This window comes from Prosopis cineraria, unplaced genomic scaffold (assembly GCF_029017545.1).
Source record: "Prosopis cineraria cultivar Desert tree isolate PC_DT_omini unplaced genomic scaffold, ASM2901754v1 PC4, whole genome shotgun sequence".
In the NCBI taxonomy this organism is placed as follows: Eukaryota; Viridiplantae; Streptophyta; class Magnoliopsida; order Fabales; family Fabaceae; genus Prosopis; species Prosopis cineraria.
Window position 1 is genome coordinate 34,554,732 of NW_026555335.1, and position 22,121 is coordinate 34,576,852.

Genomic DNA, 22,121 nt, shown 5'->3' on the forward strand with positions numbered 1-22,121 from the left:
CACATTTTAAGAGTTTAAAGTCCAAGATATTATTTGCACAATACTTTAATATCTAGGATGCACATTAATTCACAACTTAACATATAAAATTTTTAATATGTACTCCTCTTCAACCATAATATGTCATTTTTTAGAAACTTACCTAGTCTAAAAGTTGAGGTATTAGGTATATTTTATATATTTTTAAATTATACTCTTATTGTACGCTAAAGATGTTCATAGGCTCGATTTGGTTTGATTTTGATCAAAAACCAAACCGAGCCGAACCATTTAGTTTACTCATAATTGAAACTTGATCGATTTTTATGAAGTTTAGTTTGATTTGGTTTAATTTTTGGTTTGATTCGGTTTGGTTAAAGTCTACATCGGGTTTCAATGCACTTATTTTTTTTTCTTTTTCCATCTTCATAATGGTGTTATGTATTAAAATTAAATTTAATTCTTTTTTGCTCCTTTTTTTCACAAATAGAGATGTAAAAATATAATAAAATTTTAATGTAAGAACAATAATTAATCATAAAAATTGGTATAAATTTTTAAGATTAAAAGTATTTAATATTATGCATTTCCATTCAAGTTCTTTGAAAATATTTATCTATATATCTATATTCTAATAAATAATGAAAAACTTATTATATAAAATTTAAAACAAAATACTTCTTGTAGATAAATTAAATATTGAGGCTTTCGAGTTGTAAATGATTAAATGATAGTCATAGTATCATTATTATAATTATTTAATATTATGCATTTTCATTCAAGTCCTTTAAAAATGTTTATCTATTACTATAAAAGATTTAAAATAAAATGCTTCTTGTAGATAAATAGTTATATATTTTATAAATAAATAAGTGATATTTTTTAATCAAGTTTGGTTCAATTTTTTATACTCAAAACTGAATTTGAACCAAACTAATCAATTCCCATATCATAAAAAACTGAAGCAGGCTTGATTATTGTTCAGTTTTAATCAGTTTGAATTAGTTTGGATCGGTCATTTTGATTTGGATCAATTTTGAACACCCTTATTATACGCTCACTCTTGTTCTTATTATAGAGTGTCCCCTAGAAGAATTTGTCGGTTGTTAACATAAAGTACTTAATCAATTATTAATTATATTTTTATAATATTACTTTAATTTAAACTCATTGTTTATAAGAGAAGATGTGTTTTTTTTTTAAATTAAAGTCATTAAAATATCTCTTCCATTTCATTCCTATCCATTTTTATCAAATCAAAGAGAGAATTAATGTTCCGTGCATCCACGGGTGCAATATTTAATTGCAATGAGTGCTAGACGACAAGCCGCGAAGATTGGCACGTGGATGTGGTATTAACGAAACGTGGCTAATAAGTTGACCGATGACCGAAATTCATGACAACGAAATCATTTTTCTTTTTCTTTTTTTTTTCTTTTTCTTTTTGAAAGGAACAACTTATGAGGAAAGAAAAAAAGAAATATGTAGTTCCATCCGTTTGAAAATTGAAACTATATAGAGTGGGTTTTTTAAGAAAAAATTGTTTAATTTTATTTTTACAAAATATAAAAGTATTTATTATTATTTTTCTTTTTATACAATTATTTATTACAATAACTTGCAATTATTAAAAATAATTAGAGAGATGTTTGGCAACGTAGTCACTACTTTAATATATTAATTTTATTTCTTAATCTAATTCTTAAACTTTAAAAAGTTAATATTTTAAAACTGAAAGGTAGCACTTCCTTTATTAAAAATATAAGATATCTTTTTAAGATTGGATTATGTTTGATCGACCCTGAAAACACATTTAAAAATTTTAAATAGTATTTATTATATTAATTAAAATGGTATTTTCTATTTCACCAAAAAAAGTATTTTCTGTTAATATTCAAATAATTACACATTAATATTGAAGGAACGAATTGTAAAAAAATTGAACAAGTTAAAATTTGGAAATTGAAATTTTTTTTAAATATTAACAGGTCATATTTAAATATTGACAAGTGATTATTTTGATATATAAAGGAACTCATCCATAATTAATAAAAGAACAAGAAAATGATTGAAAAATAAATTTATAATATATATATATACATGATATATAACATAAAATTGATCACTTATCAATATTGAAGGAATAAATTATGAAAAATCCAACAAATTGGCATTTGAAAATTGACAACTTTTGTTTTTAAATAATAACAAGTCATGTTCAGATATTGATAAGTGATTGCTCATATATTAACACATCTTCCATAATAAACAAATGCCGATGAAATTTTTTTTGAAAAATAAATTTATATTATATATATATATTATTTAATATAATATTAATTACTTGTTAATATTGAATGAAAAAGTTGTTAAAAAAAATCAAATAAGCTAAGTTAGTCTTTGAAAATTGATAATTTTCTTAAATATTAACAAGCCATATGTTCAAAAATTAATAAGTGATTATTCAAGCATCAACAACAAGTCATTCAAAATTTACAATGACCAATGGTGATATTTGAATATATATATATATATATACACTCTTTTTATTTAAAACATAAGACATTTTTTAAGGAGTTAGACATTAAAAAATATAAAATATTTTTATTATTTTAAGATGTAATCATTATATTTTTTTAAAAAGTGTCCTTATTAAATAAATCACTTTATATTTATTTTAAAATAAAATATTTTATTAAATATGAATAAATATAAAAAGATAGAATTGATTCAAAAATAAATAACTATTTTATTAAGAGTAAAATTTAATTAAAAATATTTTATATTTTTTAATATAGAGAATATAGTATAAGGGCTTGCTGGTACAATACTCTCTTATATTCCGGAAAATCTCCTATTGGCCTTTTTGGTCCAACCACTTGCGGTGGTAGCCTCCTGCAAATGATCGAGCTTCGGCAGTCGATGATCGTGACAATGTTTTTCTTCCCAAAAAAAAAAAAAAAGAAATGAGCAGGGCATTTTAATAATTGACACCTAAAAGGCCAAAACATTACATTGAAATGCGTTGGGCCTACAATGTATTTTCAAAATGTTTTGGGTCTCAATAGTTAGTATGTTCCTTGGAAGGGTCCCAGTGAAATTCTCCTTCAAATAAAATAATTTAGAATAAAATAAAAAGGGCGGACTTCGGCTTCCCATCCGCACAGGCTGATGATTGATGAATGATGGTGACTACAACATCGTGATGCACGCACGCTTCTGCTTCGCTTTCTTCCAAGAGATATCCAACCAATTTACATAAAGAGAGGCCCCACCTTCTCCTTCCTAACGTTAGTGGTGGGCCCCACACCCACCGCCCACCATTTCACCTTCCTCGTCGCAGCTCCTTCCACGTCATCATACCACCTCTCCTCCAACACCAACGCAATGCAACGCAGCGCCCTTCTCCACCGTCAAAACTCCCACCCCCCACCTTTTTTTTTTTTTTAAAAAAAAAGAAAACTGTATTTGTTAAGTATATTTGTCAATTGATTGGATTTCAGATCAACTAGTTCGTTGGCAAAATAAATAAATAAAATATCTAATAATTCGACCACCATATTGCCTCATGATGAACGAATAAAGTTGTCCGGTACCATGTGTATGGTATTCATGGTTAAGTGATTGCTGCCAGTATTTCAAATTAATCATCCCTTAAAATTTTCCATACATATTAAGTAAAATATGCTCACCTCCTTTCATTTTTTTTAAATTATAAAAATATTTTTTATTTTCAAAATCTGCACATGAGTCTAGATTGTAACATTATTACTAAGAATATTTTGTTAAAAATTTTAAACACACTTTTATTAATTATGAATTTATTAATAAGATTTAAAATTATGAATATGGCATTATAATCTAATTATATAGTATCATGATTTATATATATTCATTTCGTTCCTGCATTAAAGTTATCTTCTGGAAAAAAAAATTAATGTTTCCTTCTATAAATCATTTGACATGAAAATGCAGACTATTAACTATTTTCTTTCAATTTTAACCTTTTATACAATTTTCTATAAGTGGGCAAGTGATCTCAGGTTGCCTCCCAGGGATTATCCAAATGGCGTCCAATGTGGAATTTGAGGTGACATCTAAAGTTATCATGTCAACAAACACCAAGTCATTCAAGTAAATGAATATGCAAGAGAAAATCGCTATTTAAATACAAGAGATTATCGTTCGTGTTTAAGGCTCAATTCACCAAATTGAAGCCTAAGAAATAAATATATACTCTTTTAATTTTATTTATGAATTACTTTTAATATATTTTATCAGTATTAAATTTTTTTTTAAAATTTATTAACTTTATCTTAAAATTTAATAAGTTCTTAACTTTATTTTTATTAAATATACACACTTTAATGATATATTTTTTCTTTTTAATATTTAATGAAGAGTAAAAAAATTTATAATAAAAATTTAATGATGTGACTTATAATTAAAATTAAAAAAAAATTCTTTCTCTATCCTATAAAGAGAATTACAGGGAGTATCCTTAAAGAAAACAAATTGGATCATAATCTTTCATATTTAAGCCTGAATGCATGTTGTGATGAGCCATCATTCATGAACCGGAATAATAATTCAAAACAACTTCTGAATAGTTTAAAATGCTTTATAAGAACAAAGTCAAATATGAAGTCATGAAGAGATATATTGCCAAGAGTGTGAAGTTTAAGTGTCGTGGAAGATTCTTAAAGGCAAATAGTACAACGTGAGAAGTTCAAGATTAATGATATTCGTTTGTTCATTTTAATTATATTTCAGTTTTCATTTTTAACTCTTCATTTATAAATAAAAATATTATCTGCCAAACATGCAATCTCGTCAACTAAGTGGTATATTTATATTAATTTGAACTATTGTTAGGTATTTTCAATGAAGCATTAAAAAACAGTCTGATCATTGAATTGATCAAGTTATTGATTTAAGAGTTAATAGTCAATATTAATATTGTGATTAAACTGGTTATAAATAAAATATTTTGTTAAATTGTTCAAAACATTAATTTAACAGTTTATTAGTTCAACAAGATGGGTTAACCCAGCCGAATTTTTATATTGTGATTTTTAATTAGTCTTTTAATAAGAGAAGTATCTAATTGCTTATTAATAGCCCTTTGAGCTTAATGAATCAATCAGGATTTCTTTTAACTATGGTTTTCTAAATTTTTAGTTTTATTTGTCTATAAAATGTTACCTGATATTAACTTTTTTCCTAATTAAAGAGTGGAATGAAATAGAATTTTTCAGGAAGTTGATCAATTTTTTGCTTTGTCGTTATATTTAGAGTTTTCTGATATAATGTCCTTTTGATACTAAATTTCTATATTTCACGTTTTCTGGAACTCTTTCTCTGTGGGTTCAAACTGATCTTTTTGCTAAAAAAAAAAAGGCATATATAAATGACCTAAGTTTAGGAGGGAGATTGAACTTATTACCTCCTGCTTATAGGTTACAAGACCATTGGAACTAAAAATATGTATTTTCTTAAATGATTTATTTAATAAGGAATTAAGAACAAGTTTTTTTTTCTTTTCTCTGATAATATTAAAGATTTAATTACTTTTTCTTAATTTTATTAAAATATTTTATATATAAAATCAGAAAAAAGTACTCTTAAAGATAAAAGTTTGTAAACAACGCAACTTTCTTCTCACCACTTTGTTGTCGTGTTCAAGAGCTCGCTGTAAAATATTTTAATTAAATATTTTATATAAATATATAAATAATTAAAATTAAAATTTTAATTAACTATTTTTTTAAAAATAATATAAATACAAATAGTGGTCCCTTATTTCTCGCAGCTTACTTTTACGGAATGAAAGCACTGCGGGAAAGTTGCCAATTGCGAATTGCTATCCTCACCCCTCTCACCCTATTTTATGTTTCTTGGCTTCTCCTTAAAAGAAAATAAGAAAAAAAAAGTAAAGAAATTGATAATAAAATTTCACTTTAATATAGAAACGATAATTAAGTTTTTCAAAATATTATAATTTCTTTAAAATTTTTAGATATCTTTATGACATTAATAATTTTAGTTTAAATGATTAAATTGCTCCTTATTTAAAATAAAAAAAATAAAAATGTTCACGTGAGAAGTTGTGGTTTCTTATTTAATTTTTATATTTTACATAATAAAATTTATGATTACTTAAATAAAAGTTATAATTGGTTATTTTTTAAACTTGAATTTCAATTATAAAAGAAATTTTACATGAAAAGTTATGATTTTTTGTTTAATTCTTACAATTTACATAATAAAAATTGTGATTATTCAAACACAAGTTATGATTGGTTATTTTCATAACTTGAACTTCAATAATAAAAAAATTTTATATAAAAAATTGTAATTTTTTATTCAATTTTTATAATTTATATAATAAAAATTGTGGTTGTTTAAAAAAAGTTGTAATTAATTATTTTTATAACTTAGACTTCAATAATACAATAAATTTCATGTGAAAAATTAAAATTTTTTATTCAAATTTTACGATTCACAAAATCAAAATCATGATTATTATTTAAATAAAAATTATGATTGATATTGGTTATTTTTTAAAATTTATTTATTAATTATAAAAAAATTTACATAAAAATTTATAATTTTTTATTTAATTTTTATAATTCAAAAAACAAAAATTATTGTTGCTTATATAAAACTTATGATTAAAAAATGGAGTCAGACCCATTATTTATATTTTAAATAAAGGATAATTTAATTATTTAATTTAAAATTATTAATGTTAGAAAGGTATTTAAGGATTTCACAAAAATTATAATATTTTAAGAAATTTAATTATTATTTATATATTTTGATAATATTTTATTATTATTTGTTCAATAATAGGAGTTTTGATTTATCCATTCATTCATTCCTTCGATTTTGACTCAAAAGTTGAAACAATTTAGTATTTATAATAAAATCAGTCTTTATAACTTAATAAATTGTAAGAATTAAATTGTATTGAATAAAAATTTAAATCCTAATTTGTCTGAATTTATTAAACATTTTTAGGAACAATAAAAATTTTAAAATATAATACGCTTTGACAAAAATAAAATTTAATTAATAATATTTTTTAATATTAATTTTAGTATTATATTTTTAATATTATTTTAAAAATAATTAAATGAAGGAAATTTTTAAATTTTTATTTTTATTTTTATTTTTTAATTAATAAAATTATAAATATATTTAATAAATTTTATTAATATACATAATTTTATTTAAGAGTGTCTCATGAAAGTAAGACGGAAATAGTACTCTCCCTTGAAATAATATAGGTTGTTTTTTTAAATTTTATTTAATTTAAAATACATAATATTAAGTAATTTTTATAATTATTTTTTAAAGTATACATCTACTTTATTTATTATTCTTTTTAAAAAAAATGATACTTCAAAATTTTAATTATTATTACGAAAATATTTATATATGATATTTAATGAAGATAAGATTAAAAAGATATCAATTTTTTTAAAAAAATTAAAATCCTAACTAATATTTTTAAAAAAAATCATAAATTAATTATTAATATTTCATATTTTGATCCACAGGAAGTATTATTTTAAATATTATTGTGGTCCGTGCTTTCGCCGTTGGGGAGAAGCACGTCAGAGAGTATTAAAATATTGGCCATTGGATACTCGCATTTATGATACGAGAAAATGTTCAACGTCATAGGCTAACGAGCACTCCTCTATTACCTTTTTCCCACGCAAAATAACCGAGCAATCAAGGACCACGTCGGATAAATTGTTTTTTGGCTGCTTCCAGTTCCCACCACTCAACTCCTTCCACGTGTCATTTTGGCGGTTCTTGTCATTCTGCTCTCTCACTCAGCATCCTTATGCCCGCGACTGAGTCCCTATTTCTCAACGCACCCGCCTTCCGCTCACACTCAACTCAAGTCCTCTTCTCAAATCCCAATACTCTCTCTTCTTCTTCTCAACTCGATTCTCCTCCCAATCACGTCGGATCGAAGCTAACAAGAAATACAAGAGAGATATTTGCAATGGAACGGTATGAGATTATTAAAGATATTGGGTCTGGAAATTTCGGTGTTGCCAAGCTGGTCAGAGAGAAACGAACCGGCGAGTTCTTCGCCGTCAAGTTCATTGAGAGAGGCTGCAAGGTTCTTCGTTTTCTCTCTTTTAATTTCTCCATTTTCTCGTCTTATTGAATTTCCTTAATACTCGGATCCTTCATTCTCCTTCTTCTTACCTTCTTCCCCATCCCTATGATTCTGCAGATTGACGAGCATGTACAAAGGGAGATCACAAACCATAGATCCTTGAAACATCCTAATATCATTCGATTTAAGGAGGTATGAGCCATTTCCGATCTCAACTATTAAACTCTGAAACACGAGTTTATATTCCTTCTCCGTACTTGATGGAATGGCTCTTCGTTGCGCAGGTTTTGCTGACTCCAACTCATTTAGCCATAGTCATGGAATATGCTGCTGGGGGAGAACTTTTTGAAAGAATATGTAATGCGGGAAGATTCAGTGAGGACGAGGTAGTTTAATTTTAGTTAATTAAAATTATAATAATTGATAATTGATGACCCAAACCTTCAATCACTCTACTTGATAGTGCTTTTTTCAAACAACCCATTATATCTATAAATATTAGTCAACTGATTTTTTATTCGCAAACAAGTTTAAAAAACCTGCACACAGAATCACACCAACTTATCATAGTCTCTGTTATATTGCACGGACACACACAAGTGTGTTTGTGTGTGTACATGGACATCTCAGTATCGTTTACTTTTCGCTCTACACAGGCAAGATACTTCTTTCAACAATTGATCTCTGGCGTGAGCTATTGCCATTCCATGGTACTTCTCTTGTTGTAATAATTCTCATGATTGGCGTGTAGAGTTTTTCTGTATTGAAAAATCCATTTGCTTCAGGAAATCTGTCACAGAGATCTCAAGCTTGAAAATACACTGTTAGATGGAAGCCCAGCACCAAGACTCAAGATATGTGACTTCGGTTACTCAAAGGCAAGGATTAATTTACTTATTTCATCTCTTAATCTTATCGATGAGACTCAATTATTAAGTTTTGTTCTGTCACAATCTTGTTTCTTTATGCAGTCTTCTGTTCTGCACTCTCAGCCTAAATCTACAGTTGGCACACCTGCATATATTGCCCCAGAAGTATTGTCAAGAAAGGAATACGATGGAAAGGTAATTTACTTATTTTACATCAAAATTTTGTTTCTTTTTCTGTTAATTTTAATCCAAAAGGACGATTCTGATAATCCCATTGAAACATCAAACTTGGAATCTTGTGATTAGTGGCCAAATGTAACTGATGAACACATTATTCTTATCCATTGAGAATAATTAGGTTGCGGATGTTTGGTCTTGTGGGGTGACTTTATATGTGATGCTTGTTGGTGCTTATCCTTTTGAAGATCCAGAAGACCCAAGAAACTTCAGAAAAACACTTCAGGTAAGTAATTAATTAGTTGTGCTACCAAACACGTCCTTTAACAAACTCTTATCATGATTAGTTTGGCCATTTAATTTGGTTGGACTTTTCCAAGTGTATTATTATTCTTAATCACTCATGTATTGTTGTTGTCTGCAATTGGTGTTCTGGTGATATTTTTGACAGAGAATCCTTAGCGTCCACTATTCTATTCCAAATTACGTTCGTGTCTCCCAAGAATGCCGACACCTTTTATCCAGAATATTTGTGGCCAACCCTGAAAAGGTAAACATTAATTCATGCATTTAGCGTCAGCACTTTTTTTTTTTAAATATAATCTTTGGTAGAATTGAGAATATAGATGAACTCGGATCATATAAAAAAAAAAATTTCATATTGAGTTTCACTCATTTTTATGTGAGTTAAAAAAATTTTAATCCAATCCAACCGTTTAGAGTTAATGAGTTAACTAGGCTAACCTACCAATTCATTTTATTTTATTTTTATAAATTAAAAAAATACACATAAATGAAAATGATGATAAGTTCCAATATAATATTACTTCATTATTTTTTAATTTGTATAAAATATATGAATTGAACTAGTCAAGCCTTACCCATCAATTTATCAAAAGTCATGAATCGACCACAATGCCACACCTTTTTTTTTATTTTTTTTTGAAAAATAATATGAGTTAAATAGGTCAAATCTAACCGACAGGGTTAATTTTTTTAATCTAATCCAACCCTTAATTATGACCGGTTATTTGGACTAATCTATGTAACTCAACCCATACCCTGACTCTAGTATTTGGTGATATCATTCCTAGCACTTTCACCAGGCTTAATGAACAGAGTAATGAATTTCCATATGCTTGTTTTCTTAATTTTTTCAGTTAGGTATGAATACTTCAAAATATTATTTTATTTTGCTTCCTTTTATTTTAAACAAAATAAAATGTAGAATGAGAGATGTTCTATATCTGTCAACATGAAAAATAACATTTAAATTTTAAGCATTTATATTATATCTAATTTTTTGGAAAAAGATTAGATATATTATTATTTAAAAAAGAAAATGGACTCAATTTTAAATAAAACGACAGAACCAGCAGACATTGGTGTTAATAAAAAGGCTATGATTGTTTAAACATGAGTCTCACGTTTGAATTCTCATGAATGCAGAAAGCCTTTTGAAAGAATTACCCCTGTATGTTAATGTTAGATGGTCATGTAAAAAAAGTACAACAATAGAATTATTTTATTTTATGTTTGAATTAGAAGGACATGCATTAATGGTTTGAGGTTATAAGCGGATTAAAAACACAACCTCCGCTTTACGGAAGAGCTTACATGCTGTTAGACTATAAGATTATTGGCTTAATTATTTTATATATTCGATGTATAGCAGCTGAGAACACATTACGCGCAGGTATCGTAAAGAAAGTCTCAGTCCTAAGTTAATATACATCTTGTCAAAACGATGTAGTGTGTTGTCATTAACTTAGAAGTTTGTATTTGTGTGTGTGACGCATGTGCAGAGAATAACGATCCCAGAAATAAAAAAACATCCATGGTTTGTGTATAACTTGCCAATAGAGTTCATGAACGAAGAAGGGGATAGTGGTGACGAGAGGAACATGGAAGCATGTCAGAGCTTAGAAGAAATACTGTCAATAATTCAAGAGGCTAGAAAAGCAGCAGATAATGGTCCTAATAAAGTTGGAGACCACTTTGTTGATGGAAGCATGGATCTTGATGATATCGACGCCGATGCTGACATTGATGATGTTGACACCAGCGGTGATTTTGTCTGTGCCTTGTAGTAGCCGTAGTAGTGCTTTCTTAACTTAGCTTCGCGTCATCATCGTGTGCCTCTCTCTTCACTCAATGGATACTTTGTTATTGTAATAATACACTGCCATATAATATTTGATCTTTCATATTTTAGCATGGAAAATATGAGAATTTATCTTTATAGTTTTAACTTGTTTTTATATAAATTTTTATAATTTTTTTATTCTTCCAAGTCCTTTTAGTTTATCTCATCTACAATATTAATATTTTTATTTTTGAATGTGTCTAAAAGAATGATGAAATGACACTAACAATGTTAAAGTGTGAGTAATGTCATTAACATATGCACCCTGAAATTGTGATTTCATATATTAATAGTGTTGTCTACTCTGTTCCTTTTCAGATTTCAATCTGTTGAAGTATAATTCTAGATCAGCACAAAAGATTCATGGTGTTAGTCTTCAACATTTTTAATATTATTAGTACTATTTCATTGTCTTTCCAGCATATTAAAAAAATAAAAGGATAATATTATAGATAAGATAAATTAGAGGGACTTGGAACAATAAAAAAACCTATAAAAACATATATCAAAACATGTTAAAACTATAGAGATCAATATTTATATTTTCCTTTTTAGTATTAGTAAGTTACAGTAAAAGTATAAATTAATCTTCAAAAGTTAGCTTTGGTAGCGCACAACTATATATTGTAGAGTCATAATGAAAATAAACAGAGCTATATTCGTTCTAGGGCTTGTTTGATTGTGTTTTTTTGTGTTCTTAAAACAATTTTATAGGATAATTTTTAGAAATAAAAATGAAAAAAATTGTTTGGATCATTATTAAAAAAACATATTTAAAATGGTGAAATAAAAGTAAAAAATGTTTTTTTTATTTTTCAAAACAATTTTGTTTTGAAAATAGGATATCAACCAAGCTTCTCCTTTGCCTGAAATTTGTTTGATAGAGAAAGGTTTGATATGAGATCAACATGTAATTACTCCGGCTTTACATTTAAGTCGTTTTTAACAAACTTAGTGAAATTAATGAGTCATAGTTAAATTGTAGATATTGTTTGAAAAACATAGAAAATTTTAATTTATCTTTGTTAAATACATCATCATTAAAAATAATTTTTTTTTCACATATGTAACATTTTACTATATAATCATAATGATTATTTTTTATGTAAAGTAAGTTATAAAAAAAGTCATCAATTTCTATCATAACGTGACTTAGATATAGGATTAGAGGGAATATAATACACCAAGTAATTGTTAAAATTAAACCCATTTGGTGAACAATTAAAAGAAGTGACCAGGCTAGATTTTGAACAGTATAAAATTGGAAAAACATCATCTAAAGATCTTGTTAGTTTTTTTAATAAGGGTTAAATGGCAAGCTTGTCTTGAAACTTTTTTTTTCAGAGACACTTGACATCCTAAACTTTTTTATGGAGCCTTTTTGCACCACCATTAAATATAAAAAAATGTTGACTATTAAACTAAAGTTTGACCAAAAGTTAAATGGTATATTTGTTTTGAAATTTTTTCTCTAAGAGTGTTGGGTATCCTGAACTTTTGTTTGAAACTTATTTGCCCTAAAAGTTTCAAAAGGAGAGCAATTTTGCCATGCCATCAGTATTGATCGTTAGTTTGACTTTAATTGCCATTTGTAGCCATACAGTATTTTAAAAAAAAAATAAAAAAAATCCACCTAGATAGAAAAAAACACCTCCATTAGCTTTAATAATAGCAGCAAGAACAATTCCGTAAAAAGCAAGCAAGAACAACAACATGTAGTTCCAAATCATCCAAACCCATACCTATACCCAAAAATGATCAACTATTTGTTGAGTCAATTCAAATGAACTTAGCCATATGAAAGCTTTCTTCTTCTATATTTGACAATTCCACAATCTTACTCAACTATGATGACTCTGCGGACTTCAACTTTGACTTAGACGCTTTTGAGAGCTTCATAGCATCAAACTTGACCACAACAACAGTAGCAAAAGCAGCAGCATGTTATGTGAGGAGCACATGGCAAGTTAAGGGAGAATTATGGCAATCTAGAGAAAGTTAAGAATGGATTTGCCTTTGATAGATAGAGCGGTGATGTTGTAGGCTTAAGCAGTCATTTCCACAGGCTGAAAGTGCTGAGCCAAATGCAAGATTTCTTGCGAGGCTTGCAAATTTCGAACACCCATTTTTTTTTTTAACTTCACATTTGGACTCAAATTTATGGTAGTGTGAGAGTAACTGGTAGAAGAGGAGGAGGAAAAGGAAGAAGAAGAGGATGATAAAGAAGACGGGAAGACAAAATTGTTCCATTTTTAAAAGTTTTGATGTAAATAAGCTCCAAATAAAAGTTTAGGATACCCAAATCCCTTGGGAAAAAAGTTCTAAAGCAAATATGCCATTTAATTTTTTGTCAAATTTTAATTTAATGGTCAACATTTTTTATATTTAACGGTAGGGCAAAAATGTTTTCTTTTTAAAAAGTTTAGGGCAAAATGCTTTAAAAAAATGTTTAGGTTGTCAGGCATTGCGCTTCTAAAGAAAAAGTTTCTGGACAAATTTGCCATTTAACCCTTTTAATAATAAAGAAAGACATTATAATTCTAAAAAATTACTGCCTTCCTGGGACATAATTGAAAATGAAATTTAGGGAGAAAAGACCTAGTCAACCCTGTTAAGTGAACATGAAACATGGTTGAACAAATGTCCACTTGATATGAACTTATAATTGCTTATTACTACTTGAATGGTTATTTGTTTATTCATGATCAATACTTATACAATTAAACTTGTTCTATCTATTTTTCTAAGTTGTTTATTAACTAGATGGGGTAAGTAATAATTGTACAAGTATTAATTCCAAATAAATAAGCAATCTTTTGGATATTAACAAGTAATTATACATTAGTAACCAACAGATATTCATTCAGCTATGTTTTTTGTAGTAATATGATCTTGCCCCCTAAATTTTATTTTCAGTTAGATCCTAAGAAAGTGCGGCAATATTTCAGAATTATAGGATCATTCTTTGCTATTAAAAAGTTATAGGGATCCTTATGTGATATTTTTCCCCATAAAGTTTTTTTTTTAATAAAAAGACACAATCAAGACCGTGCTAGGATTACAAAATTTAAGACATATCAGAGTCCAAGATGTTTTTACATCCTATAGTCAGATCATTATAAATAGAGAGGTCATAGTTATCATGTAAAGTTCTCAGCGTGAGCAAATTAATACATTTATTTACTTCTTTAAAAACATGATCAAAAATAATCATCTAATTTTTTATAATAAGCTCTCTTATTTTTTTGGCGGTGATGCTTCCATAAAGTTATCACCAAAGACATTTTGGTGGTGATGCTCTGCAGAACAGTTCTTTTTTGGGAGAAAAAAGCACTTTAAGATAAGTTCTTTTTTTTTGAAGAGGTTGGCATAAAAAGCTAATGATCCATTCATTGGGTCGAGGATTAGAACTTCAGATTTTGCTTTCCGGATTGTGATTGGAAGTTGCTTGTCTTGGTTTCGGCATAAAGTAGTGGGGATTGGGTGGCATCGCTTTCGTTTCCCAGAATTCTGATTTATATGCATGGACGTCTTCTACTTGCTTTAATGTGTTTTTGGATTTTAGGTTATCAGAAGTTGATTTCTTAACAATTTATTTGACAAAAGTGAATTTTTTTTAGAAAAATAATGTTAAAATCCCACATAAAAGAATTCATTACTTTAAGATCTATTAATAAGTGAGTTTAATAAGTGAGTTAAGGTCATTTTTTCTTGTATAGGACCTATATATAATTCTTTTTTTTTATTTCCTCGTATATTCTTAGCCAACAGTTTTGAGACTAATATTTTATTAAATTTGAGTTTTATTTAACCCTTAAATAGTGTATGTTTAAGTTTTTTAAAAGATTAATTGCAATTTCAGGTTGTTAGATACGTCGAACAAAAAAAAAATTGAAAGTTAGTTATTCATAACAAGATTTGTGTTTATATATATTTTTTCAAAAATTAATTTAATAAATTGAAAGTTATTTAGATGATGTATAATGAAATATATTTTTAAAGATATAATTACTAAAAAAAGACATGGATCTTATGGTATGTAATTTTTATTATGTAAAACTTGATTTGTCAAAAAATATATAAATAATATAAAATTTGATGTGATAAATAATATATATAATAAAATAATGTATAATTAATATAAAATTTAAATTATAACAAGATCAAAATTTATTGTGAAATAACAAGATTACATTTATAATATATCAATGATTAAAAACCTCTACAATCATACTTTTTTTTAAAAAATATAAGTCTTATGTTAATAAGAAGGTGGACTAGAAGAAAGTTTCTGTTCAATGGTGGGAACAAAATATAATTAGCTGCAAGATGGGTAATACGGATAGTTAATGAATTAATATCACTCATTACACAAACTAAAAATGTAAAAGCTACCTCCAGCAGCGTTGGATGAAAGTACTTTGGCTTCATATGTTATTTGTTTTTTAATTAATAAAAAAATCCAAATCCTATGCTTGAATTTTATTAATTTTTTAATTTAAAATTGTTAACATGTCCTTATAAAAAGAAATGGATGAAATGATATTTTAATCATGTTTTTTTTTTTGGTAACCTGAATTTTAAGCATGTTCGACAGGCTAATAATTATAAGAGGCAATATGTGCGTAAGAAAAATAATTCATCTCAAATGCTTGTTTGGTGCTTTTTTTTTTTTTTTTAACCCCCTGATGTTAAATGAACATACGCTATTTCTTTGCCCTTGACAATATATGTTTAGTTTGGGAGTGAATTTTTCTTCAAATTAATCATTCTTTGCCTTTATGTCTGAATGGCCTTAAAGAAATCAATGAAACTGGCTGTAGACTTGGGGTATGAAAAAATTATTTTCCAAAATGATTGTATGACCCTGGTAAATTGTGTGGGTGATTATTGACTCAAGCTTCGTGAATGGATATGTATGGGGTGTGATTTTGGATAATATGGGGACTTCATGATCTCCAATATTGAGTATTCTGTTTTTTTCACTTAAGGCAAAAGTAATAAAGCGGTTGATCACCCGATTGACACTTGTAAGAATATGTATCGTTTAAGTGGTCAGTTCCTTTATTTAACATTCTAGTAATTGATGTCATGGTTGCTGGTTTCTTTGAATCTAGGCCTACATTTACATTTAGGGATGGATTTGAGATTGGGAATTGGGTGAGATTTTCCCATTTTGCTTTCTTTTGTTGGGCTGATTTTGTTTGTAACTAATATATTGTTGTTTTATTTGGCTCTGTAGCTTTTTGTGACGCCTTGACATATTTGCTTTACCATTCAATATTTATCAATTTATTTTTTTTATGCAATATTTTTTTATTTTTTAAATTTTTTAAATAATAATATTTCTTTTTATTAATCCATATTATTGTTATTAATAGGAAAAATCACAGTTAAAGACCTTTGGAGTATTTTATATATAGAAAAGGATCAAGTGATTCTAAATTCACTTCGTAGGACCAAGAGGTTAAAATGTAATTAAATTTTAGTATAAAAAAACAAAACTATCCCTCATTTTTTTTAAAAAAAACTCCTCATTGTGACAAGTGTGGTCGTTTGACCCTCAAAATTAAACAAGAACTAACTCTAATATGGTATAAGGCCAACTTTAGGTCTTCTTACAAGGAGATGATTCATACTACCTAAACAAATTAACTTGGTGAATAGATTAACCATATGACTAAAATTATTACCTAATTAACTAGTGAATTAAAATTGAAAACTAAACTTAATTGTGATTGGTGAATTTTCCTATTAAAGTAAGAACCCTAGGACATTGTTAATGGAAGAATTCGAGCTTCTAATTGATTATGACAGCTCACTCAACTTCTCTCCCTTGGTTGAAAAAGTGATAATTCAAGACAACTATCTTAAGCAATCTAGCTTTGCCAATTCAATTTTTCAAGTGTTAATTACAGGCCTTTTAAGTAACATTGCTAGCTTAACTTAGAGATTAACCAAGTGTTTAATCAAATCTTCTCTCCTAATGCCATGGTCAAAAGTTGTACTCAAGCACAAAAACTTGACCAATGCGTCAAGTATTTACCAAATAATTATATGTTAAGTCAATACAAGACACTCACTAATTAAAAATCATATATTACAATGTAAAATCCAAGGTGGTTGAAATTACCATTAGCAGAGGAAGAAGAAATTCAAGCCAACAAACTTATTTTTTAATACAAACCTTTACAATCCAATCATAAAACTAGAGTCAAATTGAATTACAATTAACTATAATTATAGTCTACTAATGAAATTGAAACAAGATAATGAATAAGTTAGTTTAGCCAAATGTAATCTTCAATGCTCCTCTCCTATCAACTCTTTCCTAAGATTTCTTGGAGAATTTAGCTAAAAAACATTAAGAATATCTTGCTCTTACAAGAATTCCAAGAGGCCGTGTGGTTCTCCATCGCTCTTGATGAATTAAAGTTTCAAAACTCTGTGAAAATGGTTGGGTTGGGTTCGACCTTAAGAAAAGAATGTAATAGTGATGGTTTTGTAGAAGTTTGATGGCTAAAAGTAGAGATAAAGTGGCTAGAAAACTAAGGCTTTTAGAGAAGAGGAGAAAAATGAAGAATAAAATGAGCTACAGAGAGAGTGTGTAAGAGATGAATGAGTATGTGTTAAAATGAGTGTTTGAATAAGAATTATGCAATAATAAAAGCTGAAGGACGTGTTTCCCATCAGATTTGCCAAAGAAAATAATTCCAAAATGAAACTAAAATCTTAAGAAAGCCTCACATTTCTTACACATGCCTTTAGGTGGCACATTCTCATTAGGTGGGTGATAATTTCTATACTAATATGAATAATTTCATGATTTGCATTTAGAAAATTTGACCTACCCCATCCATTAGGACATTTTGCATGCCAACTTATAGTCCTTAATGTCCTCGCGTACCTTCTTGACCAATTGATGCAAGTTTAAGTATGCATGTGTTACCTATGTCACATAATGAATGAAATTAATTAAATAAATGCATGTGACATAATAACTCATATTTTGGCACATAAAATTAATTATTTAAATGAGAGAGAAATAATAAAATGCAACCTAAGGGCTATCTCATGTGAAAACCATGCACACACACATGCATAATATTTGATCTTTCATATTTTAGTATAAGAAATTATGAGAATTCATCTTTATAGTTTTAACGTGTTTTGGTACAAGTTTTTATAATTTTTTTTATTGTTTCAAGTTTTTCTAGTTTATCTTGTCTACAATATTATTCATTCTATTTTTGAATTTGTCCAAAAGAATGATGAAAGGAGACTAACAATAATAAATATGTTGAACTGTGAGTAACATTATTAACATGCATTGAATGAAATTATGATTTAATATATTAATAGTATTGTCCACTCTGTTCTGTTTCAAGATTTAGGTTTCAATTTGTTGAAGCCTAATTCTACATCAACACAAATATTAATACTGTTAGTCTTCAACATATTTAACACTGTTAGTGCAATTTCATCATCCTCCTAGAATATTAGAAAATAGAGGGATAATCTTGTAGACGGAATAAATTAGAAGGATTTGGAGTAACAAAAAAAAAAAAAAACTATAGAGACACATGCCAAAACACATTAAAACTATAGGGAGTAATACTTGTATTTTCTTTTTTAGTATTAGTAAGTTATAATAAAAGTATAGATTAATCTTCAAAAGTTAGCTTTGCTACCGCACAACTCTATGTATTAGAGGCATGATGAAAACAAGCAAAACTACATTCGCTTTTGGGCTGGACTGATTGTGTTTTTTTATATGTTCTTAAAACAATTTTGTATAATAAGTTTTAGAAATAAAAATGAAAAAAAAAGTGTTTGGATCATTGTTCCAAAAAACATATTTAAAGTGGTGAAATAAAAGTAAAAAACATGTTTTTTTTAATTTTTTATTCTTTAAAACACTTTTTTTGGTCTAACTTCAAAACAATTTTGTTTTGAAAATAGGATATCAAACGAGCTTCTCCTTTGTGTGAAATTAGTTTGATAGAGAGAGAAAAGGGTTGATACGAGAATCAACATGTAATTACTCCCGTTTTATATTTAAGTCATTTTTAACTAACTTAGTGAAATTTTAATGAGTCATAGTTAAATTGTTGATATTGTTTGAAAAAGATAAAAAATTTTAATTTATTATTGTTAAATATCTCATCTTTAAAAATAATTTTTCTTTCATATGTAACAGTTTACCATATAACCATAAAAAGCTAAGGAATGGTAAAATTAAAAAAGTAATTAAAAATTATTTTTTACGTAAAGTAACTTATAATTTTTTTTATCAATTTCTATCATAATTAAATATAGGACTTGAGGAAATATAATACACCAAGTAATTGTTAAATTAAATCCATTTGGTGAACAATCAAAAGAAATGACCAGGCTGGATTGACAACATAAAATGGAAAAATATGACCTAAAGATCCTTATAGTTTTTTATAGAAAAAATTGGCCCATTGGCCGAAATATAGCTATTGTCCAGGAAATATGGACTAAATTTTTAAAAATTTGAGAGTATGATCAGCTTACATTAGTATATCATTGATAAACTTCATTAATAACAAAATTTCAACAAAATTTATAAAAGTCGTTATTGTTAATATACAATAATATATCAATAAGAAATATTAAGCTGTCACGATGCAAAATATAAGAAATATTAGGATGTTATCTTGATTTGATCTATATATGCAAAATCCCATTTTTAATAATAAAAAAAGACATTATAATTCTAAAATATCACTGCACTCTAGGACCTAATTGAAAATAAAATTTAGAGAGAAAAGAGCTAATCACCCTTCACTCTTGTTAAGTGAACGTGAAAGATGGTTGAACAAATGTCCACTTGTTATTCACATATAATTACGTGTTAATACTTGAATGATTATTTGTTTATTCATGATCAATACTTATATAATTAAACATGTTTTATTAATTTTTCTAAGTTGTTCATTAACTTGATGCGATAGATAATAATTATACAATTATTAGTTCTCAATAAACAAGCAATCATTTGAGTATTAATAAGTAACTATGTATTAGTAACAAAGGGACATTGGTTCAGTTGTATTTTTCGTTCACTTAGCATGGGTAATATGATCTTGGCCCCTAAATTTTATTTTCAGTTAGATCCTAGGGAAGTGTTGTAATATTTCAGAATTATAGGATCACTTTTTGCTATTACAAAGTTATGGGTATCCTTACGTGACATTTTTCCCCATAAAATTTTCACCGAAGACATTTTGGCGGTGGTTCTCTGCAGAACAGCTTTGTGTGTGTGTGTGTGTGTGTGTGTGTTTGGGAGAAAAAAGCACTTTAAGATAAGTTCTTCTTTTTCGAGTAGGTTGGCATAAAAAGCTAATGATTCATTCATTAGGTTGAGGATTGGAACTTCAGATTTTGCTTTCTGGATCGTGATTGGAGGTTGCTTGTCTTGGTTTCGGCACAAAGTAGTGGGGATTAGGTGACATCGCTTTCATTTCCCAGAATTCTTATTTATATACATCGGCGTTTTGGAGTAGCTTTAATATGTGTTTAGATTTTAGGTTATCAAAAGTTGATTTGTTAACAATTTATTTGACAAAAATGAATTGTATTTTTACTAAGATATTCTTGCAGCCGATGATTGTGAGACTAATATCTCATTAAATTTGAGTATTATTTAACCTTTAAATAGTGCATGTTTAGATTTTCGGAATAATTAATTTCACGACTGCCGGTTGTTAAGATACTTTGAACAATCAAAAAAAATTGTAAGTTAGTTTTCATAAAAAAATTTGTATTAAGATATATATTTTTTTAAAAAATAATTTAATAAATAGAAAGTTGTTTGGGTGATATATGATGAAATATATTTTAAAATGTATAATTACTTAAAAAAGAAGACATAGATTTTAAGGTATGTAATTTTTATTATGTAAAACTTGATTTGTCAAAAAATATATAAATATTGCTTCTTCTGTCTTAAATTATAAAATACTTTTAAATAAAATTTCACATACTAATAAACCTCATTAAATACACTCAACAACCTTATCTTTCTAACATAAAAATATAAATTTTTAAAAATATCTGAAAATTAATTTTAGAAAAAGAAAGGGTAGTATTTAAATTGGTATAATTAATGAAACCTTAACCTACCCAAAGTATATTATATTTTGAAATAAAAAAACTTATTCAAAAATATCCTATAATTTGAAACAGGGGGAGTATAAAATTTGATACGGTAAATAATATATATAATAAAAGAATGTATAATTAATATAAAATTTAAATTATAACAAGATCAAAATTTATTGTGAAATAACAAGATTAGACTTATAACATATCAATTATTAAAGACCTCTAAAATCATATCTTTCAAAAAAAAAAAGTCTCATTATACTATTTGTACAAATAGCATGAAGAAGGTGGACTAGAAAAAAAAGTGTTCAGTGGTGGAAAAAAAATGTAATTGGCTACAAGATGGGTAATATGGATAGTTAATGAATTAACATCACTCATTATGCAAACTGAAAATGTAAAAGCTACTTCCAACAGCATTGGGTGAAGGGACTTAAGCTTCATATGTTATTTGTTTTTTAATTAATAAACAATCCAAATCCTATGCTTGAATTTTATTAATTTTTTAATTTAAAATTTTTAACATGCCCTTATGAAGAGAAATGGATGAAGTAAATATTTTAATCATGTTTTTTTTTTGGTAACCTGAATTAGCAAGTTCGATAGGCTAATAATTATAGGAGGCAACATGTGCGTAAGAATAATAATCCATCTCAAATGCTTGTTTGGTGCT

General features: G+C 27.1%; 1 protein-coding gene across 2 annotated transcripts; it reads left to right on the forward strand.

The window, feature by feature from the left end:
• The first annotated feature begins 7,848 nt into the window (after positions 1-7,848).
• Positions 7,849-11,419, forward strand: LOC129309160 (serine/threonine-protein kinase SAPK2-like). Of its 2 annotated transcripts, XM_054950563.1 has the most exons (9): positions 7,851-8,122; positions 8,240-8,314; positions 8,407-8,508; positions 8,779-8,832; positions 8,908-9,000; positions 9,094-9,186; positions 9,350-9,454; positions 9,620-9,718; positions 10,974-11,419. In XM_054950563.1, exons 1-9 carry the CDS (start codon positions 8,003-8,005, stop codon positions 11,256-11,258), a joined length of 1,026 nt encoding a protein of 341 aa, XP_054806538.1. In that variant the 5' UTR covers positions 7,851-8,002; the 3' UTR covers positions 11,259-11,419. The 2 variants fall into 2 exon arrangements, with proteins under 2 accessions (XP_054806537.1, XP_054806538.1); XM_054950562.1 differs by having other exon boundaries at positions 7,849-8,122; positions 8,908-9,186.
• Positions 11,420-22,121: the final 10,702 nt, after the last annotated feature.

What these genes read in the sequence shown, in the direction of transcription:
- LOC129309160 (XM_054950562.1), top strand. Translation starts at nt 8,003, where the DNA reads ATGGAACGGTATGAGATTATTAAAGATATTGGGTCTGGAAATTTCGGT. An exon ending in GAAAGGAATACGATGGAAAG is followed by an intron (nt 9,187 to 9,349) that starts GTAATTTACTTA and finishes GAGAATAATTAG; the next exon opens with GTTGCGGATGTTTGGTCTTG. An exon ending in ACTTCAGAAAAACACTTCAG is followed by an intron (nt 9,455 to 9,619) that starts GTAAGTAATTAA and finishes TATTTTTGACAG; the next exon opens with AGAATCCTTAGCGTCCACTA.